A 26379-nucleotide genomic window follows, 5' to 3' on the forward strand; every position below is an offset into this window, starting at 1 on the left:
ATACGGTTCAGAATATTCATTTTTCATTCACTAACATCAAAGAAACAAAGTGAGCGAGGATAAGCTGTGTTTGCTTCTGGGAACAGATTGGCTGCTTGCCTTTTACAGCAGCAAATTAACAATCACTGCACCCAGCTCACATTTATCAGAACCAGGTGTCAGTTACCTCCTGTCTGGCTTGTACCTCACCTTGCAGCGCTCTGTCATGATTGACCTCCATTTTGCTGTCACTCTCACAGGTCTTCAGCATCCATCACATCCCATCATTATCCACTCCAGTTTGATACAGTACTGCATGCTATGATTATATGGTGCACTCTGTCTAGACTATTTTGCAAGACTCCCTCCCAGACCTATCTGAGCATCAGAATCTCCTCTTCACATATCCTATTGTCTGTTCCCTGACAGCCCTGGTGGAAGAATTAGCTACATTGTATCTATGTTCAGCCTCCATTATGGAGTTGTGTAACACTCACCAGCCATGGTTACAGAGGGTAGACCTTATCTCCCAGTAACTATCCTTGTAAGACATTCAGCACGAATATGGGAATTCTCAAAAATAGGCAGCGTGGCAGCTCCCAGGATACCTGGGATGGTGTTCTCAAATGTGATACTGATGATCATAAATGACTTGTTAATTGATGAAATGGAACCATTTTCTGTGGATAAAGTCAGCGTGCACAGTCTATAACTGGTTTTCCCCAGGTATAGGGCACTATGCTGGCAAAGCCTATTCCCTGGGCTGCAGCACTGACCTTGTCACAGGGTCAAGGCGTGATTTGGCACCCAATTGCATTGTAACAACCTTGATACGTTTGGTCAAGAGTTGAGAGGTTGCACAGATGTGCCTTGCGGATCATTGGAAGCAGTCAGTTGCGTAAAAGATTAGCACAGCTTTCACCTTGATAGAACTGGGATAAGATGGCCATCCATCCTTTCAGTATACAGGTCCTGCTCCAACAGTTATCATAGTGACAGTATCCCAGGACATCTGCAGTATGTGCAAACAAAGTGCCTCACTCATCTGGAATGGCATTGATGTTGATAGCCTCTGGGTCTCCTGTGCATTCTGCAGGGACCTTCATATTCCTTCTGTTGTGACTTCTTCACATGAAGGCTGTATGGCAGCTACCAGAGGTTACTGCTAGGCCTGAGCCATCTGACTCTCCCACACATTTGTTACTCTTCAAATTCACTGTGCCTTCATTGCATCACAGTAATAGCAACAATAAAACTGTTCTGGCTGGATCCATTGGTCATGACTCCAATAACCCAATGTGGGAATTATCAGAAACAGATGAGATCCTTAGTCATTAATTGCTTCCCTCACAAATGACAGTTTAGCGTAGTCCCCAGTTCAGCAAGACATGAAATGCCTCTACTTGGACCTTTTAACATTGGGACATTATTTTAATGAATGCAGCCCAGCAAATACGGTAGGACAGTGTTAAAGCTGTGGGATTCCCGATCTCCTGTTCCTCCACCCCGACTGCTCACACCACCTAAGAAAGGCAGAGTTGCATTAAAGAGCATGTTGGTGAATACTTAGAGTTCAAGTTGAGAGGAAATCAGTTCGATGCCCTTGTGCACCCTGTGAGATCTTGGATTGTGTTCTGCAGCAACAGTTGTCACTTTTAAAGTCGCCTGTGATTACTTCTACTTGGCAGAGATGACCATCTTCAATCTGCAGTGAGCAGTGACATGGTCAAGATTGCTTGTGACCAGAACTTTTACCCTACACGCTTGGACACTGCATTCACTGCATGGTTACACCAATGGTCAAGGACAATTTCAACCTATACTGTCAGTGTCTGGTTAACACTGTTTCTGCTTGAAGGGCCACATGTTGCTCATAAGTAAAACCTACCTGCGAGGACCGGGAAGAAAACCCACTTATTCCACCTGTACAGAGTGCGGTTGCATCATCTTTCTAATTCCATTGCCTAATTTCAATTTAGAGGAGGATAGAAGGCAATTCAAGACATGCTTGGCACAGTGAATTGCTGGTTCTACTTGATAATTAAGGCATCCCTCACCTCCGAGTCCCTAAGTTCCTTTCTCCCTTGCATTTCCTGTCAAGCCCGTCTGGACTTCAACACATTCCGACACACCTCTGAATGATTTTGTCTGCCAGTGTGACCCCTGAGCCCCAGCCCTATGGCTTGGTCACTGCCAACCATCCTGCTGCACTATCCCTCTGTCAAAGCCAGAGTGTTGATTGATGGTGCTCTGTCCTGCAGTAACCCAATGCACTATCCTCCCCCCCCCCCCCCCCCCATCCCCCTGTATAATGAATTTTCTCTCTTCACAATTATTGCTGTGTCTGATTTCTAGTGTTCTGCCTCTAATCCCCAGAATTAATTCCCTCCAACTTCCCTATCACAGAAGTGAATCCTGGTCCATGAGGAATTAAATAACTTTGCTGTTGACATCAAAGGAAGCTGTCCACAAAAAGCAAAGCAATTTCTGCAGTATGGATTTCACTTTTTTTTCCACTTTCATTCCAACATTAACATAGGAGGATGTCTGATGTCCAGCAGTGGTGATATCATCAAGAAAACAAAGTAGTCAAGCAGCTTGAAGAATTACCACAAACAGCCTCTGAAGAATAGTCATACTGGACTCAAAATATTAACTGTGTTTCACTCTCCACTGATGCTGCCTGATCTACTGAGTTTCTCCAGCATTATCTGTTTTTATTTCAGATTTCCAGCATCCACAGTAACTTGCTTTTATATTATTAGAAAGCACCAATTGCCCTTTACTTTTTAATTATTTTACAGTCAAATAAAGATTAGCATGCACATATGGGATCAAGTTGTACTAAACAGTCATCTTTAGTGCAATCAGCCCACTAATTGATCTACTACTTTATTCTGAGCTCTCCAATGTCACTCTGTAATCCAGCATCATTCTGTAATGGTCTAAGTGGCAATAATGATTAAAGTAGTGTGAATTCACTAAATTTGCCATCGCGATTCATTTTGAATGAGGGTAGAACAATTGGAATTATTCAGCAGATGTCTCTGTGGAGTGGAATAAGGGATAGCAAGTAAGCTGTGCGATCTGTGTAGGCATTTGTCCACTGGCTCAGCATTTTTTACCTGCCTATCTTTCTTCCTTTATTATGGCTTTTGATCAGAAATGTTAATTTTCCTTCTCTCCGCTGATGCTACCTGACCTAAGCATTTGCACTATTTTTTTTGTGTGTTTATTTCAGACACCCAGCATCTGCAGTATTTTACTTTAGTGTTGTAGTACAGTTTTACAGGTGTACTTCAATGTTTATGGTTTCCTTGGCTTGTGAAATGTAGCATTTTCTCTTCCAAACTACAGAAAAGAAGGACTTGCATATTTCCAAAGCTATTCATACATCTTTTATTGAGGTGACTGAAGAAGGTTCCGAAGCAGCTGCAGCCTCAGGTATTGTGCTGTGTAAAGCTCATAAATATTGAGTCTCACATATTTAACATTCTTTGAATCAAAACTCTGGTTTCTTGTCACATTTTGATTTACTTCTGTGTCCCCTGTGCCAGTGTGTAATATTTTTATTCATTATATTTATAGATATTATGGAACAGAATTTTGTCTCCAGCATTGGTGGAAAAATGGGCATTTAGGATTACCTTGTGTTCTGTTCCATTGCCACTAATGGATCTGATTATCAGATTCTGGGTATAATAGGCAGCCAGCATGATATTGCCCATCTTGCGCCAGTGCCCTTGATGAATTTTTATCTCTTGAAGTTTATAAATTATAGTTTCTGAACAATATTTAAAATCCTAATTTAGCTTAAAGTAAAACTGTCCTACATATGCAGTTTTGTATACTTTGTTGTACCTAAACCTGACCTCCACTTGCAATGCACCTATTATCTAATGAATGGCAATGATATCACTGTAACTGTTCATTCATTCAAACATTCACAATATATTAAACTTTTAAATCTAAAATGACTTGAACTGCCATTCCATATTTCTGAGACATCATAAACTGTGGTAATTGACCATTAAGATTTTTATTTAAATGTTAAAGAAAAATAGCGTATTCACACATTGGTTTTCTTAATTATGTATAAATTTTAATTATAAAACAATACTGAGGTGAAAGAAAGGAGTATTGGATTTGTTAATTTACAGACATTGACAGTGTGCATTGTTTTGTTGTATTTTCTGGTCCTTGCTGTGCCCAAGTAATCCGTGTGTATTAGTGTAGACCTAGGAATACCTATCCTGTAAGAATGGGTAATGATAGAGAGTATATTAAGAAATTACATCATGTAAACACAAGCTTACAAACTAATATAATAATATAGGACCAGACATTTGCACCCAAGATGACTAGCTTGGCATATCATCCTCCAGAAACAGTGCTCCAATTAATATGATTTCAGGTCAGGGGAGGGCTGGGTGCTCATGCGGAATTGTGGAGAGGCCCAGTGCTCCAGACACAGGATCTCCCGAACAAGCTCTTTTTAAAGACATTTTGGTTCTCAGGAACTCAGTCCCAATTGTTTTGATAAATGGTAAGTCCACTAACCCCCTCATTTTATCAACATCCCCTCATCAGCCATCCACTCCACAGTGGCGCCTTATAACTTCCAGTCCAACTCATGCCTCCTGTAACCGCTGCACCATTCTCTCTGACTTCCTTCCCTTTCCCCTGTTACACCCTTTTGTCCTTTTACTTGCATGCCCACTGATCTAGTCTCTAGAGCCATTGTGAGATGAAATGAAATAAGTTTATATATTTATTACAACTTTCACCATAAACTGCAAACACACTCATTCTGTTCCATACATTTGAATACTCCAAGTCCTTAGTCCCTTATAAAAACAACCTTTTCTTAATCCTACATCAAAGACATCTAATCCTTTAATAATCTTTTTGTGCCACCAATCAAATTTTGATCTTGCAATGCACATTATGATTAGAGTGTGGAAGTTGTTAATCCCTTAATGAACAGTATTTATTATCAACAAACCACAATTGAAATTCTTAGAACATTTTTTCAACTAATACAGACACCTGCAGACAATATTTTTCAAATTTGAAATGGTTAGCCAATTTTTAAAAAAAATGACAACCTTACAGTATTACATGCTCTATTTGCCCTTAAGAACATTAACAACCTCTAAAAATTCACAACTCCTGTACCACAAGTTGAGGTAGATGTTTCAGCAAAATTACTTAAACTTGAGTTGAATTGTCCTCATTGAATTTGGATTTTCTCATTTGGGAACTCTCATCGATGGCACATGGGCAGCACGGTGGCGCAGTGGTTAGCACTACTGCCTCACAGCGCCAGAGACCCGGGTTCAATTCCCGCCTCAGTTTGTCTGTGCAAACTCCACACAGACATTCTCCCCGTGTCTGTGTGGGTTTCCTCCAGATGCTCCGGTTTCCTCTCAGTCCAAAAATGTGCAGGTTATGGGAATTGGCCATGCTAAATCGCCCGTAGTGTTAGGTAAAGGGGTAAATGGATCTGGGTGGGTTGCGCTTCGGCGGGTGGGTGTGGACTTGTTGGGCCGAAGGACCTGTTTCCACACTGTAATCTAAGCAATCTAATCTAATATCCCACCCCCAATGTCCCTTCCCCCGCTGCCCTCCATTCAAACTGCAGATCCAATCCTCTGCCATTTTTAAAGGTCGCTAATGTCTCTATGACTGGGATTGTTTTCAAAGTTAAATGAAAGGATTTTGTGATGATGGGCTGAAGTTTAACTATCAGAGCTATGAGATCAGCAAGGAAACAGCAATCTATTTCAACAAATATTGGGACAAGAACAAGAAGGTAATTGGTCCCCCAACCACAATTAAATTGAAAATTAATAGTCATCCATTACTAGTAGGTATTCGCTAACTCTGTGATACACTGAACAAAGCAACAACTGTGAGAAAGTAAGAATTAACCTTTCAGTTGTAACTCTACATCCGTACTTGAGGATCTCAACATATTTCATATTTCCAATTTCTGATCTTTTGCTTTATAAGAGAGTGGCACCGCTTTTAGCAATAATCAACTAAGGGATAGAGGAAGGAAATCTTGACTAAGATGCATGCACGAGCTTGCCTGAAATATTTGTATCAAAATGTATAAATTAAATGTGTAATGTTGAAACATTAATGAAATATAAGAATGGCAAAACATTGAACACTAACTCATTCAAAACGCTAAGCACTCTGTGTACTGCAGCACCAAATCTTTGCTTTTCTAGTTTTTCCTACAATCCCCTCTGTACATCTCCAGTCTCTTCCTTTCCTCTTTCTCCCAACGTCACCAGCAGAACATTGGACTCTGCTTAGCCAGATATATTGGTATTCTGTTCCAAAATATTTTAGGCTTAAAGCCCATCTTTTTGTCATGGGCAGAATCTTGTTACATTAAGAGTCTAGTCTGCTGGCTGGGGCACCAAAATATTGCAAGGTGGATTCTCACCATAGCTGAACATGGTAAACGACACATTGGATAAACTTGCTGCCACTGTTCTTTTTTTCCTGGTGGTGATCGATAGGGCCAGTTGGTCTAATGTGATGGACAAAAGCCACTTGGTAATGTATCAAGAAGAGACTCTTGTCTGAAGCAAGATCTAGTTTGTTGCATGATAGTGCTGAAGTACAAATTACATTGCTATGATAGATATTGTTGCTGAGACTATGAGGGACACCTCGACATTAGGTCTTATTTAAAGCTGTTCTGCTTCCTGTGTCCGTAGCCTATTACACATAATGAGGTGGCTTAATGCACCATTAATTGTCCAGTTACACCCTTCTACAACATGTGAGAGACTTGCATTGCTTCTTTTCCGACTTGCCAAACCACCAATGGGCCTTCCTCTGAAATTGTGATTCTGAGGGCACATTTTCCAACTAGTGAGAGCTTCCAGCCAGTCAGGGGCTCCCTCTCCCACTCCCTAAACAGAATCCCATAATCATTGAAGATCTAGGCCATAAATAGGTAGTGGGGTGGGGAGGTGGGGCTTCACAAGCTGGGGATTGTAGGAAGCAAGAGCAGGCATTTTGTTCTCAGCAGGCTGTTAGTTGGTCACCTAAGGGCCTTGACTGACAATGGGACGGGTCGGTCAGCCATGCGCCTTATTACCCAAAACAACGCGGAGGTGAGAAACCCGTGGGATTTGGGTGTGCAACCATCTGACCTAATTACATGCTGTTACCACCCCCAAGCTCACAACCCATGAGAACTGAAGATTCTACTCCATATCTTTGGTTACCTCCCACAACTGTGAGATAATCATTCCCTTTTATCCACAATTTTCCTAGGCATCTTGAAACACTATGCTTGAAGCAGTTTCAAATGAAGATTAATCGAGTTGTAGTTGATTTTATTGATTATCAAGAATTGAACTGGTAATGAATATGCTGACTAATTTATCATTATGCAAGTTATTTTGTTGCCTTTGATATACTAAGGTGTTCTGTGGTGGAATCTGTACTTGTGTGACTTATCTTTTGGTCCATGACATGCACTTAACAGCTGTCACAAATATACTGATGGCTATTTGTTCAGATGCAGTCATTTATTCTAAAAAGAACTAGATCGAATGTTGCTGTGGTAGTTCCATACATTTGGATTAAACATTTCCATCTCATTTACTAACCCATCTTTGGATTGGCAAATCCAAAATAGGAATGCAAAAACCAGCTAATTTTCACTGGAACTAATTAGCTTGTACTTGTTCTTTGCAGAAATGATTGCTGTTAGCAGAATGATGGTCCTTACTCCTCAGATCATTGCTGATCATCCATTTTTCTTTCTGATCAGAAATCAAAGGACAGGTAATTTCCTAACACCAATGTATCAGCACTAACAGCAAAGATCAATGACTTTCAGACTACTCAGACCCCTTGGCATCATGGTATTCCACAAACCTACCAACACACTTGAACAGCGACTAATGAACCTAAAGGATCCATTAAATACTACCAGCAAAACTAACTTAATTTACAAAATAACATGCAAGAACTGTTTTAAAAAAAACACTACATCAGACAATAAACAGGAAACTTGCCACCAGGATACATGAACATCAACTAGCCACCAAAAAACATGACCCATGATCACTAGTTTCAATACATGCAGACATGGAAGGACACCATTTTGACTGGGACAACACACACATCCTAGGACCAGCCAAACAAAGATACACATGAGAATTCTTAGGGGCATGGCATTCTAACCAGAACTCCATCAATAAACACATTGACTTAGATCCCATCTACCTTTCCTTGAAAGAAAAAGAACCAGAAATTGCGTCACCCACCTTAAGAAACCAAGACCTATACATAAAGAGGTGGGACATACCACCAGCGCTTCACTGGAGACTCTCACTGATGACGTTGCCTAGTATGGTGACAAAATGTCTGAGAAATAACTTGCAGCTTAGTGCGCTAACTTACATACTTGTCATCAACCTGAGCTACAAATCATCTTTAAAATCGCTAGCAAAAATCAATGGCACATTTTGTACTGTTAATATTACATAATTAATATATCTTTCTGTATTATGAATAATGCACAGCCCTAAATATAAACTGCCAAAAATTGTGAAAACAAGCAAATTGTTAGTTTGTCAGTCTAGGAATTAATGTACTACCATAAAATTAATCCAGAGCTATGCTTTATTAGAAAAATTTAAATTAACTGGATAACTGTAACTACCTTAATCTACGACTGACCTATCCCTCTTCCGTTCTAGGTACTATCCTCTTTATGGGCAGAGTCATGCACCCTGAAAATATTCATCCAAATGAACATGATTTTGAAGCTTTGTAGATGCACAGTTCTGCACTGATGAAATGTCCCATTTAGCAGCTTTTCATTCATAAGTGGTGTGTATTGCACTTCTACAGTCTGGAAATTTTTGTCATAAGTAGCTAAAGTAAAAGAATAGAGAAAATTTGTAGAAAAAGACTGTATTACTATTATTGTACTGTCAGTTTCATCTCTTAAATAAAATACATGAACATTGTTCCATATTTATTCTAAACTATTTAATTATGAAGCCTTTGGTAATACCCTTAAGAATGCTACAATGGTAGTTTTAAAAATAAAGTGAAAATTATGTGCCAACCTTTTGCTTATATATTTGTATTTCATGTCAATATTTCCAGGAAATGTTCCAGAAATCTCTCACTCCAAGCTATCCACACTATTATAATAGAATGGGCAAGATACAGGCTAGCTCAGCTGACCTTGCCACAACTGAGGTCCTCAGATAGACTATTAATGACTAACTACTGTTCTCAGTTTTGAGGCTGGATGGAGTTTAGGAGGAGTGGTGAAGGCCACCAAGTTACCCTTTTTAGGCGTCCCCTTTCCATATCAGAACTATAGAGTGTTGGCCAATCAGATTAGCCAGCAGCTCTCTGAGGCAAGGCTTAGACTCGACTGAGAGGCAGAAGCCCTGTCTTCAGCCAAATGTCTGCAAGACCGTCCTTATTGGTGCAGATGCGTTCTCTGCTGATGCATAGAATGGCATGGTGGGAACTCCTGCCTTGTTAAAAAGTTCTGCCCGCGTGTGACAGTCTGGCTTACAAATCTTTTGTTGTTCTAAACTAAAACAATACAAGCAAAATGTCATTTGGATTTTGTTGTGTACATAAAATAAGCCAAAATGGGTAATTACGCATTGTGCAAAGCTATCTGTCCATTCACAAACAACAATTTCCAAGGACACTGTAAATCATTATTTCATGCTGAAGTTTATAGCCACTTTTTTCTGACTTTTATGGCCCACAATTTTGCAACTTTATATTTTCACCTGACATTGGTGCTATGTTAAAATATGAATTTCTGCTTGCCAGACTATTTTATTACAGTAGTAAAAACAATGACTGCAGATGCTGGAAACCAGATTCTGGATCAATGGTGCTGGAAGAGCACAGCAGTTCAGGCAGTATCCGAGGACCTGACCAGGTAGTCACGGAGGGAACGGTCTTTGCGGAAGGCCTCCACAAACCTCCACATAAACCAAATCATCCGCCGACATTTCCGCCACCTCCAAAAAGACCACACCACCAGGGATATATTTCCCTCCCCACCCCTTTCCGCCTTCCGCAAAGACCATCTTCTCATTGACCAAGTGAAAGCAGGACCGTAACATGTCTTTACAGATCAGCCCCATTTAGACAGACAAAATGAACTTGTGACAAATTATTCAGTAACTGTCAGGGACCCAATCATGGCTGGATTAGTTCAACTATGTTTATTCTGGATCAGTGGTGCTGGACATGGAGGTCCTGGGCCTCCTTCACCGCCGCTCCCTCACCACCAGATGCCTGGAGGAAGAACGCCTCATCTTCCGCCTCGGAACACTTCAACCCCAGGGCATCAATGTGGACTTCAACAGCTTCCTCATTTCCCCTTCCCCCACCTCATCCTAGTTTCAAACTTCCAGTCCCCTTGACTTGTCCGACCTGCCTAGCTCCTTTTCCACCTATCCACTCCACCCTCTCCTCCCTGACCTATCACCTTCATCTCCTCCCCCACTCACCCATTGTACTCTATGCTACTCTCTCCCCACCCCCAGCCTCCCCTAGCTTATCTCTCCACGCTTCAGGCTCTCTGCCTTTATTCCTGATGAAGGGCTTTTGCCCGAAACGTCGATTTTGCTGAAGCTCCTCGGATGCTGCCTGAACTGCTGTGTTTTATTACAGTGTCACTTGAGTAATGTGCTATGAATAAAAAAAAAAATCCTGCCTTTTTATATGTTTTAGTTATACAGGGTTTTGATGAGACCACATCTTGCAACATGAGCAGTTTTAGTCTTTTTACCCAAGGAAGGATATAACTGTATTGGAAGTTGGTCATGGAACGAGGGGGCTGCTTATCAGATGGTTGGACAGGCTGGGCTCCATTCCAGTTTTGAATACTAAAGGATGAACTGATTGAAGTGTATAAGGTCCTGAATACTCTTGATAAGTGGATGTGGACAGGAATTTTCCTCTTGTAGTGAGCCCAGAACTGGAGGACTCTACTTTAAAATTTGGTCATGATTTGGGGGAGCTAGTGTTGGACTGGGGTGGACAAAGTTAAAAATCACACAACACCAGGTTCTAGTCCAACAGGTTTTTTTGGAAGCATCAGTACCTGATGAAGAAGCAGCACTATTCCATTTATGGGAGTTTTTCTAGGTGTTTTATGAAAATATGTTTGCCAATATTTAAATGATTTCAGAAATTAGAATGAGTGTACTCTCAACGTACTTTGCACTTAATGGTTAAAAACCATCCACAATTTTTTTTTTACTATTCTGAAGGTAAGGAAACAAATCTATAAATGTTAGAAGTTTGAAGTAAAATACAAGGAAAAGTATGTTCAAAGTCTGTGTCAGCATCTGTAAAGGGGGAAGAAAATATTATAACAGCTTTGTGTGTGAACCCTTTGTCAGACCATAAATTGTTTCTTTGCCTCTATACTGGTATTCGCTCACCTGAAGTGTATTTCCATTATTTTCTAGTTTCCTTATAATACAATGTGCAGAATTATGTCATCCGCTTTCATAATGAATTGGCTGCAGAAAACCTAGAGGAAAATAACCCAGGATGGTGCTCATTATTTTCCAAATCAGACCCAGGGAAAGTTGGGAGATGGTAATATGAGGTGCACATGTACAATTAACTGGTGTCCTTTATAACCAGTTATAATGCATTTTAGGTTCAATTAGATACGTTCACAAATAGCCACCTCCAAAACTTCAAGCTTGACTTTGTAAGAAAAGAAAATGCATAAGCTTAGGAAATAATTTGACTATAACAGTTCTTCAAATTATTACTTTGAGTGCTCATTCTCCAGGAACCATATGTTCTATGAAGTCCACCATATTGTTAAACTCTGCAATCCCAAGCTTCCTGTTGGATGCAGATGGTACTTTCAGAATTTACTATTTAGCTGATTACATATAACTGCAATTCCTGCAGTATCATCAGAACATACAGGAAACTTTTAAACTTCTGAAGGCTCAAAGCTGGCTAAAAGATTAATAAACAGATAGTGAGTAAACTCGTGTTCATGGATGACTTTTTTTATAGCACATAGTCTGGACAGTGTAAATTTGCTTGTTGACCACTTTGTCCTACCATCCGAAGTCTTAAGAAGGTAATATCTTATATCAGTCACTACCAACAATGCACCTCTTCATTCAGTATAAACATTATGCAATCCTTAGAGTATCCACATCAATAGTGGCCGGGTGCTAGCAAGTGGGACTAGATTGGGTTGGGATATCTGGTCGGCATGGATGGGTTAGACCGAAGGGTCTGTTTCCATGCTGTACATCTCTATGACTCTAATAGCACTGCACTGGTTGAATAAATCAACTATCACCTAATACAGTCAAAGTCCACCAGGCAGTGGTTCTTGTATCATGTTTTTATGGATATGTGACTTGGACAATCTATCAGCATTTCACAAAGCAACTAAATAGAAGCATGCCATTCTCATACTGTGTCTATTTACAACATCAAATAGGCTGGATAGAATGTTAACACTGAGATTCTTGCGAAGTGTTATGTATCTGGCAATGAAAAAAATGTGGTCAGTCATGTGGTTCACATTGAAGATTCATGGACTCCAAAGACAGTGCTCCATAGCCAGCTGAGCAGAGGAATCCACAGCACTGACCATCCCAAACTTACTTACAAAGACAATCTGAAAGCCAGAGTCACAGCTTGCAATCTAGTTCCCAATAATTGAGGAGAAAACCACCTTGGATAGTCACTGTCATCAACTGATTTAGACATTTCACTAGAACAGATAAGTGCCTTCAGGGCAAGGGTAGCAGTACCTCAATCCAACCTTCCAAGAGTAACTTCACACAGAGTATTTGCAATCAGTTTTGTAACTCATGACTTGGCTCCTGATTTTTGCCAGGATGGAGAGCATCTTAATTGCGGAAAATATGCTGTCAGACATGCATCTAAATTTCAGAGGGACAAGTTTTAGGGCAGTTTTTAAATGACCAGCTGCCTCCTCTGAAGCTGGATTTTAGAGTCTCCGGTGTCTGAAATCTGGATTAGTCGATTAGACCAGGTAAGAATGTGATTGTTCTCTGTGCATTTGAGTAGATAGGGTAACCCTGTGGATACAGTCCCAGCCTACCTTAGGGGTGGGAGGCATGGATCCTATCAGAGGTGAAGACTAATCTGTTAGCTGTGGGGAAGATTGTCTACAAACCGAGTATTTAAGCATGTTTTAATGTGAATAAAAGTTCTCTGAGCTATCCAACCTGTTGAGATCTGTGGAAGTGTCTAAAAATCTCAAAATTAATTTATGAACCAGAATGCTTTTCTCAAATGTAGTGTATTCTTCAATATACAAATTTAATTAATAGAACCTTTTTTTTCTCACAACCACCTTGGTATTTGAGAAGTTTTATTTTAAATTCATTCATGGGTCGCTAGGCTAGCGTTTATTGTCCCTGAGAAACTGGTGGTGATCTGCCTTGAATTGCTGTTGTACTTAGGATATAGGGACACCCATGGTGCTTATAGAGTCATACAACACAGAAACGTTGTTCCAAGATTTTGATCCAATAACACTAAAAGAAGAAACAACCCAGTTCCAATTCAGGATAATGGGTGGTTTAGAGGAGAATTTGCAGATTTTTATTAGGTATTACCATGTATCTGCTGCCTTTGTTCTTCTAGATGGCAGAGGTCACAGGCTGCTATCCAAAGAGGCTTGGTGAATAAAAGCAAAATAGTGCAGATTCTGGAAATCTGAAACAAACACAGAATGCTGGAGAAACTCACCAGGTCTGGCAGCATCTGTGGAGCAAGAAATAAAGGTAACATTTTGAGTCTGGTATGATCTCTTCAAAACTGGTGAATATTTGGATGCACTTAGGCACCAAGTTTACATTAGGGTGTGGAAGGCTATGAGGGATGGATAAAGGGTGGGGAGCATTGTTTAGGCATTGGGAGAATGTTGGAAGAAAGCTTTATAAACTTCCTTTAAGAGATATAATGTACCCTTTTGAATCTGGTCCAAAGACATTTCAGTGGAGATAAGATACTCTTTGAGATTGCAAAAACAGACTTGTTCCTAAAAAGTGAATAACCTCATCAGAACTTGAAAAATTGGCAAGAAACTGTCCAAAAAAGATTACTTTTTTAAGTAAAAAATCAATGGTATGTATTTGAGAGTACCTATTTATTTAAAATCATTAAAGAATTTGTGCTACATGACTGTTTTCCCAATCATTTTAACAACAGGGTCCCTATTGAGTATTGCTGGACAGCTGCATCTGCTTATTGAATGGAAATGTTAGTTGACTGAAGGTTGTATTTTATTTACGTAAAGGATTTGTTTGATATATTGAATTTTTTGAGTTAATGAGAGTTTCCTTTTTTTTCATAGTGACTTCATCAACAGAAACGTTGACAGGATGCTTCCTGGTTAATGCTCATGTTGGAGAATGGGTGAGTTGGCATGTACAGAAAAGAGGAAAGAGTGATGGGGGGGGTGGAATCTTAATTGGCATGGTTTAAAGGTTATGAAGGGTCGTGGACATGATTTGGGACAACGAAGGTGGAAGGGACAGTAAAATGGGTTGATTGGCATTGGATAGCAGAGGGCACCCTGGTACATGGATTGTTTGGTGTGGGGTCACGAGGGGCCTGGGGTTGGATATAGTTTGGCTCAGATGGAGCATAAAGAGTGAAGGAGTGAGAGCAGAAGGGAAGTTTACTATTTTAATCTTTGTTTTTAAACTTTGAAAAGTTTCAGAGTCCCCAGGCAAACTTCTGGTCAGTCTGCCTCAGGAATTGGGCAACCTCTTCCCAGGTCACCAAGACTTACTCCTGACCCATTGTGCACCTCCTTCTTTTCTGCTCTGTCTTAAATAGGGAATCACTTATTTTTAAACTGTGTCTCCAATTGTAGATTCTCCTACAAAAGGAAACATCCTCTCCACATCTACGCTGTCAAGACCCCTCATTATCTCATATATTTCAATCAAGTTACCACTTTCCCTTTCCAAATCCAGCAGATACAAGCCTAGCCTATCCAATCTTTCCTCAAGATATCCACCTCATTCCAGTATTAATCTAGTAAACCTTCTTTGAACAACTTCCAAAATATTTGTACCTTGCTTAAAGAAGGAGAATCAATACTGTTCAGAGTACTTCACACGTGCTCCTGTACACAATGAGGCATAACAGCCCTCTTTTCATTTTTGATTTCCCTTACAATAAACAATAACAATTCTGAACACTATTAATTACTTGCTCTACTTGCATACAAATCTTCCTCGGCCATGCACAGACCCTCTGCTTCTCAGTGTTTTGCAATCACTCATAACTTATAGAATGCTTATTTATTGTCCCTGCCAAAATGGACAATTTCATATTTTTCTCAATTTGCCCATTCACTTAACCTCTCTATATCCCTTTTGTGACCTGCTTATGTCCTTTTCACAACTTACTTTCCTATCTTTCTTTTTCTCATCAGTAAATTTAGAAATGGTACCTTCTGCCCCTTCATCCACATCATTATATAAAGTGTAAATCATTGAAGCTGGCAAGACAGGTTGAAACAGTATTAAAGAGGCACACACAATCCAAAGATTTGTAAGTAGAGTCAGACTACAAAAGCAAGCATGTTATAATGAACCTTTATAAAGCATTGGCTCAATTTCAACTGTATTCTTATCTTATACGTGAGAAAGGAAGTGAAGGCTTTAGAGACAATGCAAAGATTCATATTTGTTCTGGGGATGAGGGACTTAAGTTCCATCTTTGGATTGGAGAAGCTGGGTTGCTCTCCTTAGGGAGAAGGAGGATGAAATGAGGTTTGATTGAAGTTTTCAAAGCCCTGAGAGGTCTAGAGAGGGTTGATTTCCCCTTTGGAAAAATCCCAATTGGATCTGTTGATCCAAAATAATTCAATGTTCTTATAGGGGAAAAGGATAATTTAAATGTCAGCATTGACAGAAAGGTCAAGAACCAGCTGAGACAAATTGGAAAATTTGAAATGCATTGGCTGAAAGAGTGACACAGAGATTCATTCCTGGCTTTTTAAAGAGGATTGGATAAGCGCCTCACTTGATGATGGTGCGGGGTTGGGGAGGGGAGGATTATGAAGAAAAAGTGAGATTCGATAAATTGTTCTCGCAGAAATAATGCAGAGATCCAAAATGCAAAATGGCCTCGTGAGCAATAGCCATTTTGTAATTCCGTTTAGAGCAGCCTCATTTGTCTTAAAGGTTAGAGTTTGGGTATTTTTAAAATGTGTATCTGTTTCTACTGGATTTAATATGGCTGAAAAGTATACAGTATAGTAAGATATTGGAAATACAGGTTAATTGCAAATCTTTAAACATAGACAACATGTAGTCCCAAGGAGTACAGATATAATTGCAGATTGAAGGGGATGCTTTTTAAACAAATACAGAGTAAAGTATTGACAGCCTTACCCTGTTTTACAATACGGATTCTTACAAGATGTAGCCAGCACCTGAAGGCAGGAACCTTGACTGCTCAAATCACCTGTGGATTGACCTTTTTAATACTTTGCCAAGCATATCTCTCTTATCTGGTCATCAATTTGTTCAACAAATTGGCCCATTTCCTGCACCACATTTCTTGGCTCTTTGTTTCCACTTAGATAAATGATGCTTGTTCTTGCCTTTCATTCACTAGCCTTTGCATCTGAAAAATTAATTTTTCACTATTTCTGCATTAACCACCACCATCTTGTTGGTTTCCTGGGAGGGTAACTACCTAGTATGACACCCAAATTTATTTTACCCATCGCTCTGGCTGATGGTCTCTATCCAATTTCTTTGAAACATAGTAGATGCAATCATTTCACTTAGTTCTTCCCAAACCGTTATCCATGAACGCAAACATGTTTCTAGTGATGCTGAATTATGTATGTTTTCTCCAATTCCATTTAGTGTTTACACCATTTACAGTATGGTTGTTTTTATCAGGAAAATCAAAATCAGGTTGGCTACCTGCTGTGCCACGTATCCATTCTTTCTGTAAACATGATTCTGATTTCCCTGTAGTGGTTTTAAAAATTAGAGAAAGCCAAAGATGATAAAGGTTTGTTCAGCCTGTTAAATGTCCCTCTCTAGCACTTCAACTCGGTACAACCTAGCATCCAGCTCCATCGTGAACGCCCTTAAATATAAATGTATACAAGTATGGTACAGGAAAAGACAAGATTGTCCATCTAACCTGTTCCATAAAGTCAAGAGGTTCTTTGCTTACTTGATTCCACGAAGCTTGAGAAAGAGAATGAAATCAGTTCAGAAATACTGCTTAATTAGGGAAAATAAATCGAGTAAATTTCTCTCTGATTCTCCTCTGAGATTGAAATTATTCTTTGAATATTTTTATGATAGTGCTGGATAGATTCTCAGTAAGCAAGGGGATGAGATGATGGTTTTGGGGGTAGTTTGGAATGTCAAGCTCAAATCAGGTAATCAGATCGGTCATGATCTCATTAACCAGCAGGGCAAGTCTCATGGGCCAAATGGCCTACTCTTGTTGCTAACTCCTATGTTCATATTCCGGAAGGGCAAATTGATGATAACATACACTATATATTTTGATCTCTCATGTGATGTAATTCTAGTCCAGCTATCTTGAAGGTAAAGAAACAGCATTCATTGGATAAATGACAACTTGGATCTATGTGTAATATCTTGAGAAAAGAACTGATTAGGAGCTAACTTCTTTCTTTGCATAATTTATGTCCATAACACCTCATTCCTCCAAATCTAATTGAAATAATTTGTCAGTGTACACAAAGCCTAGTGCCATATCTACCTTACAACTTCAAACATATCACACCTAGTCCATGGGCAGACCTTTGTAACATCCCACATGGCTAGTTTGGTATCAAGGGGCATTGAATTGGGCATGACAGTGGTGGGTGGGGACATCTGCCTCTAATCTGAATAATTCATGACCCTGAATGCCTACCTGAGCAGTTCATCTCTAGCAAGATGCAAAACAAGCAAAGCTTGTCACATTTTTACTTGTGGACTCTGAGTGAGGGGATGTCTCATCATAGCAAGGGACCTAGCATCAAGGGGTGGGGTGTGCCACTTGGTGCCGACTCCCTAACCATGATCATTTGCCTTCTCCTGGACCCTATCCCCATCTGAGACTTTGGATGGGTATCATACTGGCAGAAGCTGCAGCCTCCTGAATGGTGTTACTGGGTATTAAAGTGTTTGTAACTCTCAGCAGATAGAGTGTTGAGGAATACGAGTTCTTGATACTGGGAGATAGGTTCAGTAGGCTATCAAGTGTCTGAGTGGCAAAATATGCTGTTGGACCTTCTTAAAAAGAGGTTATAGGAAGTCTCCTATAGGTTTTCCAGTCAAAGACTGTCCTTGCCTTCACAAAGTTCCAATATCTCCTTCTCTAAAGTATGTAAAATCCAGCCCCCTAATCCTCTCTGTGATGTTTTAAACAATAGATAATTACTCAAGCCTCATTATAATCAACACAGGAACCAAACCTAGACCACTGCTCCTCCATGATGACAATCAAAATCTTGTCCTGTAGCATTTTGTCCTTGTACATGAAATATGAATGTAAACAGTAGCCTATTTGTTTTACCAAAGCTTTCCTGAGTTTATCAAGTCCTTTAGTGAATTATAAAGTACGATACCCAAGATCTTTTTCTTTTTCTGTGTACTCCAGTTCTATTCCTTCAAAAGTGTACAGGAGCTAAATATTGGTCCTGTCTACATGCCTACTTTGAACTCCACCAAGTTAAATACCATTTGCACAATACACCCAAGATCTGCATGTGGTTGTACAAAACACTTGCTCAAATCTTCGTCTCATCTGTAGTACTGCAGATCATGCCATTCACATCTCAGAGCAGGTAATTAATATAAAGAGTAGAATAAAGTCAGTAAGAGCAATCATTCGGAAACAGCAATCCTTCAGAAACAGCAATGATACATTCTGTGAGATTCACAGCTGTCAATAAATTTCTGTCTATGAATACGAAGCCAGTTCTTAATCCACTGCAGTATCTTCCCACTGATCAGAATGGGATTCTAGCTCTTGGGGTAAGCCATTGTAATATACTTTAGCAAATGTCTTCTGTAAATCCAGTTGAAAAATGTCTGTTGTAATACACTGATTCAGAAAGGTAGTAACATCTTAAGACACAGCCAGCTTTTCCAGAAACAAAAACAGAAATTTCTGGAGAAACTCAGCAGGTTTGGCAGCATCTGTGGAGAGAAATCACAATTAATGTTTTGGATCAAGTGTCCCTTCTTCAGAATTTGTCACTGGTTCCAAAACATTAACTCTGATTTCTGTCTACAGATGCTGCCAGATCTTCTGAGTGTTTCCCAGCATTTTCTGGTTTTATTTCTGATTTCCAGCACATGCAGTTCCTTCAGTTTCTTTTCCAGGAGCTGTGTTGGGTGTCATAAAGGTGTCAAAGAAGAGTGCCCTTCTCTGTCTGTGCAATATTATATAGCATCTCATATAATCCCTTTAAGCAGATTATCCAATTGCTGTTTAGTGTTTTGTATACTTCAAGCAATTCTTTTCAACCACAGTTGTTGAACTAGAAAGCTTTTCAAAACTTTGTGCATGCTTTATTCCTTTAAATTTGCCTTTATTTTCTTTCCAATGTGTTTTGAAGTGTCATGGTGTGAAGTTCACACAGTAATCTCAATAGCATTTGTTGTGTAAGCACTTTAGAATCCTGGGGCAATCATGTGATAATGTCCTGGAGCTGTTCCTTACTAGCACCATGAGAGTGGGGTGACTGGAAATAAAAGAGTAAGCAGAGAAGGATGTAGAATAGACCAACTGGCATTATGTATAAAGCAAAGTGCAAAAGAAACTCAGCAGGCTTGGTAGCAAAACTGATGAGAGAAACAGAGTTAATGTTTCAAAGTCAAATGATTCTACAGAAGAGAGTTCTGAAGAAGAGTCCTATTGGACTCAAAATGTTAATCCTTTTCTATCCCTACAGATGTAGACAGACCTGCTGAGTTTCTCCAGAACTTTGTTTTTATTTCAAATCTCCACTTCCACAGTAGTTTGCTTTTATTTGAGAGTTTATGGAATAGTCTTTCAACAATGTAAGCCTGATATCTTTCTGATTACCATCTATTGTCATAACGTGTCGTGTTAAAGAAGCCGAAGCTTGAAGATTGTTCTTGATCTTGGCTTCTACTTGACTGTCCTGAACTGAACTCTCATTCTCGAATGTGGGCATTAAAAACTACACGACAATAGAACATCCAATCACAGCCTTTCAAAACTTTAAAGACTCAAGTATTCTATTGAAGACATATATTCTATCCTGGGGATTTCTAGCATTGTGGAAGGGGGTTAGATTAATGTCCTAAATGTTGAAACATGTCATTTATACAAAAATAGAGACTCAAATGATCACAACATGTTTATTCCCTATACATAAAGAAATCAAACCTGTTCTACACAAATGAGCAATTCTCATTTGCTGTTATCGTTGCCTCTTTTCAGCCTGACGAAGGGTTTATGCCCGAAATGTCAATTCTCATACTCCTTGGATGCTGCCTGACCTGCTGTGCTTTACCACCAGTACATTCTCGACTCTGATCTCTAGCACCTGCAGTATTCAGTTTCTCCTCTTTTCAGCCTTGTCCAGTTTGCTCTATTGTGTTCTGCTGGTTTAGAGTGGTACTGGAAAAGCACAGCCTTTCCCTTGTTAGTATAGTGGTTAGTATCCCTGCCTGTCACGCGGGAGACCGGAGTTCAATTCCCTGACGGGGAGATCTTTACTTGGATTTCTATTGTTTTCAGCTGCCAACTCCCTGCATACGAGTAAATTGTCTACTCCTGTTATGATTCATCATTTCTTCTTGTTGCTCACTTTCCACTAATACACATGTTTTTCCTTTTATGGCAGCTTTTACAAGTGTCTGTTGCAGAATATACATACCACTGCTGCTTCATTTTGGGGTGTTGACTGAGGATAGCCCACAGTTAGTTAACCTTTTCACTTCTACTGCATATTCTGGAATGTATAACAGTTAACACTGAAGATAGTGTGGATGTCAGTTGACCTCTGCATTATATTTATGATTTCATGTTACTAAGTTTACCACAGCCCATACACAATGAGGTCTTTCAGTGCAAAGTGGATACAGCCTCATCATACCATCTTAATAAAAGGAATTCTAGCCTCATGTGATATTTAAGACTGGAGGGTTTAAAGGCTTTCTTCTATTTTTATGCAGGCAGGTTGATCAGATTAAGTGTTGGGATAATCAGTTATTGTTTGCTGAAAAATCAAACATATTAACAAGATTCAGACTGACATGCTGACAAACAGACAGAATCAAACTGGGAAACAGAGTTCAGGGTCAGAAATTTGTGAACTTCAAGTTGACTCCAGATGACCTTAATGTGACTAATCAGAAGTAAAGAAGCTAAACTCATGCTATTCCTTAAGCTTCACTGGAACATGCAGCAAGCGAAGGAATTGCAGCTGTATAAGACATTTGGACTGAAAGGGTTAACTTGGTTGCTTTGGAATAGAGCTTAAAAATGTGTTGCTGGAAAAGCGCAGCAGGTCAGGTTTCCTGAAGAAGGGCTTATGCCCGAAACGTCGATTCTCCTTCTCCTTTGATGCTGCCTGACCTGCTGCACTTTTCCAGCAACATATTTTTAAGCTCTGATCTCCAGCATCTGCAGTCCTCACTTTCCCCTGCTTTGGAATAGCTCCACCCACTGTTATATAAGTCACTGTCTCTGGGAGGATCTAGTTACTTATAAGTAGTTGGTTCTAGGTTTTTCAGTGGTTAATTCTACAGACTAGAGCCAATTAACATAGTTGTAACTACAATGTCTGAGAATAGAACAATTTCTCCTACTTAGAGTTAATGTAGTTAAACAGTTTTGAGTTGATGTAACTTGTTATCTCACTATTTATTTAATATGTAACTCAAGAACATGACTTTTCTGCCAAAGACTGAATGTGGTTATTCCATGACCAGTTCATACTCTTAAATCCCACAGACTATTATTATAACAAAAGTTGGCTGCAACAAATCTAGTCGAGGAAGGTAGAACCAGTTACCAGTTTGCAGGCATCTATTATATGGTGTGCCCAACCTCTAGCAGTTGTAGAAACCATTACTAGACATCCAGAGAGAAGAAAATAATTAGTGAAACAAGTAGGCACTTCTAAGAATTTGGCAGCTTAAAAACAGGAGCACAGATCCAGTCAGCTCATGCAACAGTATCAGCTAACAGCAACAATCAACTGGACTAGCTTTAAAGACAGTCAATATTTAAATTTTAAATCAGAATGAGAAGAAAAGAAATATTAAAACGCTTGTAAAGATGAGGAAGAGTCTCACTGAAGCTACCAAAAATAAGTTCATTGCCATAAAGAAAAGATGAAAGTGCATTTAGGCAAAGTTCTGGGCTGGAAAGCTGAAACACAAATCAAATCAATATACTTTTTAATATGTACATGTTTTATAATTAGAAATCACCATTATAAGCTTGATTCTGTGGTTAAATAAGCTTTGAAATAATGCAGTCAAATGAACTCCCTTTCCTGGACATCCTACTTGAGAAATTAGCTGGGTCTCTTTACCTCTGACTATGTGAGTCTACCTTCACTGGTTAATGTGTGTGCTGGGATTCCTACAGTTCCACATGACATTTTATTAACAACCTCGTAAATGGGTATGCACCATTTGTTCATCATGAAAGCTTGATGCTGAAATAGGGCACAATAAGCCATCCTGCTGGATAATGGTTACCTTGACCTAATCAGACATTGTGCAAACTCATGAATAATATTTTGGTCTTGTAAGATATCTCAATTTACTTCAGATAACCCTGAAAGGATAAGGTATCTCAAAAGTCTGAGCACCAGGGAATGATTGTTGCTTCATGCTGCTCCTGTGCACTAACAACATGAATAGCATTTCTGGACAATATCCAGGCTTGGGCTGACAAGTGGCAAGTAACATTCACACCACACAAATGCCAGGCTATGACTATTACCAATGAGGCAATCTAACCATTGTCCCTTGACATTCAATGGTGTTACCATCACTGAATCCTCACTATCAACATCCTGGGAGTTATCATTGATCAGAAACTCAACTGGACTCACCATATAAACACAGTTGCTACAAAAGCTGAATAGAGGCTAGAAATACTACAGTAAGTAACTCACTTCTTGATTTCCCAAAGCCTGTCCACCATCTACAAGGCACAAGTCAGGAGTGTGATGGAATATTCCCCACTTGCCTGGATGCGTGCAGCCTCAATAACACTCAAGGAGCTTGACATCATCCAGGACAAAATAGCCTACTTGATTGGCATTACATCCGCAAGCATTCACTCCTTCTACCACCAACGCTCAGTAGCAGCAGTGTGTCCTATCCACAAAATGCACTGCAGAAATTCAGCAAAGATCCTCAGACAGTATCTTCCAATCCCACAACCACTTCCATCTGGAAGGACAAGGGCAGCAGATAAACAGGAACACCACTACCTTCAAGTTCCCTCCAAGCCAACAACCATCTTGACTTGGAAATATATCGCTGTTTGTTCAGTATCGCTTGACTGGTTGAATTTCCTCCCTAATGGCATTCTGGGTCAACCCACAGCATGTGGACTGCAGCAGTTCAAGAAGGCAGCTCACCATTACCTTGTCAATGGTAACTATGGATAGGCAATAAATGCTGGCCAGCCAGTGATGCTCACATCCTACCAAATGAATAAATTTTTAAAAGAATTGCTTATAACAGGATGCTGTCATCAAACCAAAAAGATGTTCTGCCTCTCACACAAATGAGTAATGAGATATTTGAATTTCCATGCCAGTGTGATTCTGGACATGTAGGCCATAAGTCCCAAGTCTGATGAATTGCATCAAACAACATGTTTGCAAGTTGTTTGCAATAGGCCATGTACTGACTATACCCAACACACCTACATTTGCAAAACTCAAAAAGCAGAGTCCAATATTATATGTGTTAACATGACAGGATTATTTATCAAAAGCAGTCCAAAGTGTGCTATGAATTATGCTGATAATCAATTTACAACATCATTCAGGCTTCTAGCGTGACACACTAGAAACTACATATATTACTATGCAGGGTCCTGATTTGTTTCAGGTCTCCACAACAAATCTCAAGCAGAACAAATTACACACTCTTTTATTCTATAAAACTATTAACACACACTTTTTACTGACAGACAAAAAGTTAAAGAAGACACCTTTAGTGTCTCAAAAAATACTAATATAGAAGAAATTACCAATTTTCACTCATCTTAAAAACATGTTTACTTGATCTTACTAATGGAAAAATCTTCAAGACTTTCAGAACACTATGATTGAACCAACATCTGAAACCATTGGTATACTCTTTAATACAATTAGTCCAGACAGTACAACTATTCAGAACAGAGATTGACAATATTGCACAGCTGCAATGCCACTGACAATGATGAAACCAAACAAAATGATAAACTTGACCGAAAGAGCACATATCATAGTGAAGGCTTTCAACTAAATCCAATTTATGACAAAGAACAAAAGGTTACTCCTTTCAACCGATCCATTGTCTACTTTCACACACTTTGAGGAAATGTAAGGTCCTCCAGTCAGGACAATAATCTACCATCACCAACAAAATCTTTAGTGAAAGACATTCAAGAATTGAAAGGTCTGCCAGTAGAATAGAATGAAGAAAAGCAACATTTGAGTACATCATCCTCACGCAAATGACTACCAACTCATCTAATTCCAGATTGAATTGAATTGTAAAGTCAGAGATGTGGCAGAGGAGATAGAGGTTATAAAGGGGTATGTTCATTTGAACAAATGTAATGAGTTGAACATGGGTAATAGCTTTGGGAGATGTAGGCCTCAAAGGGTTAACTCAGAAATTTTGGAATAGCTCTGTTTCCCAATAACCAAATAACTCCCAGGCAGGAGCTAGTTAGTTCTAAGTAGTCAGTTTTATGTAGTTATTCAGTTGTTACTACAGTTTACAGTGATCTCAGAATAAGGGGTTACACATTTAAGAAAAAGATAAAGAAAAATTTCTTCCTTGAAAGGGTAGTGAACTCATTACCATAAATGACTGTTGAGCCTGGGGCGTTTAGTACAATCAAGACTAAGATCGACAGATTTCTACTCAGTAAGGAAATCCAGGGGGATGGGGAAAAGGCAGGAAAGTAGAGTTGAAGATTATCAGATTAACCATGATCTTGTTGAATTGTTGGGCTGAATGGCCTACTTATGCTCCTATGATTTACCATCTAACCTCCAAAATTGAGTTTCAGTATACAGACATTGCTTTTGTCTGTGTACTGAGGCTGGGCTCTTAACTATCACCAATGCATCCATGGAGTCTTATAAAAGAATGGGCTTTAGGCTAAAAATCTGGAAAACAAAGACCTCCTATCAGTATGTTCCCTCCACACAATGTTGCTTCACAATTATCAAGATCCACAGCAGGCCAACAGTGTCAATATGGAAAATTCTCAAACTTTGGATGCCTCCTATTGTGAGGCCAAACAATAATGATGAAATTCAATGTCACCTCCAATGTGCCAGCACAGCCTTTGACTGTCTGAAGAAATGATTGTTGGGTGACAAAGATTTCAAACCCAAAAACAAGCTCTTAGTCTGCACAGCAGCACTCGTCTGCTGCTGTTCTCCTGAATGCATCGTAGACATGGATAATATCCAATAGACACTTCAAATCCTTGCAGAAATTTCATCACTGATGCTTCTGCAAAATCCTGCAAATGCAATGGCAGGGTAGGTGCGCCAATATCCGTGACCTCGTTTAGGATGATGTCCCCAGGTTTGAGGCAAAGCTTATGGTTAATCAGCTGCATTGTGTGGGCCACATCTTTTGCATGTGTAATACAAGACTCATAGAACAAGTTGTCTGCTCCAAGCTTTGTCACAGCAAGCATTTACCAGGAGAGAAGAAGGAACATATAAAGAATTTCCTCAAAGTGTCCCTGAAAATTACAATATCATCACTGACTGATGGGAATCTCTTGCCCATGGGCTCCCAAACCAGAGAAGAGGCCTGTGCAAAAGATGCCAACCACTTTGAGTGTCTTTGACAAGTCCAGATCCAGGTTAAGTGCAAACAATGTGCAGAAGCCTGAGCATCTCACCTCATCGAACATCACTAGCCACAATACAGCCGGGTATGTAGATCCAGTGTTGGACTGTTTAATACGTCAGGACCCACAACTCTACAGCAAAAGAAAGTTATCCTCTGTCCTGAAGGATGGTCTCAGAAGAAGAGACGCTCAAAATTTCTTTATCATTTGTGACATTTTGCACAAATCTCCTGGAACTTTTTAACTCCCTTTTGAACACAG

The 26379-nt window shown here is 39.6% G+C and overlaps 1 protein-coding gene across 2 annotated transcripts in view; it reads left to right on the forward strand.

Moving 5' to 3' along the window:
* Positions 1 to 9091, forward strand: part of serpini1 (serpin peptidase inhibitor, clade I (neuroserpin), member 1) — a 31638-nt gene extending 22547 nt beyond the window's left edge. For both annotated transcript variants that reach the window (XM_043702171.1, XM_043702172.1), the window contains exons 7-9: positions 3337 to 3423; positions 7708 to 7797; positions 8718 to 9091. In XM_043702171.1, the coding sequence (XP_043558106.1) occupies positions 3337 to 3423; positions 7708 to 7797; positions 8718 to 8794 (254 nt within the window). In that variant the 3' untranslated portion in view covers positions 8795 to 9091. The remainder of the gene's footprint in view (positions 1 to 3336; positions 3424 to 7707; positions 7798 to 8717) is intronic.
* Positions 9092 to 26379: the final 17288 nt, after the last annotated feature.

The sequence above is a fragment of the Chiloscyllium plagiosum genome, chromosome 13 (genome assembly GCF_004010195.1).
Source record: "Chiloscyllium plagiosum isolate BGI_BamShark_2017 chromosome 13, ASM401019v2, whole genome shotgun sequence".
In the NCBI taxonomy this organism is placed as follows: Eukaryota; Metazoa; Chordata; class Chondrichthyes; order Orectolobiformes; family Hemiscylliidae; genus Chiloscyllium; species Chiloscyllium plagiosum.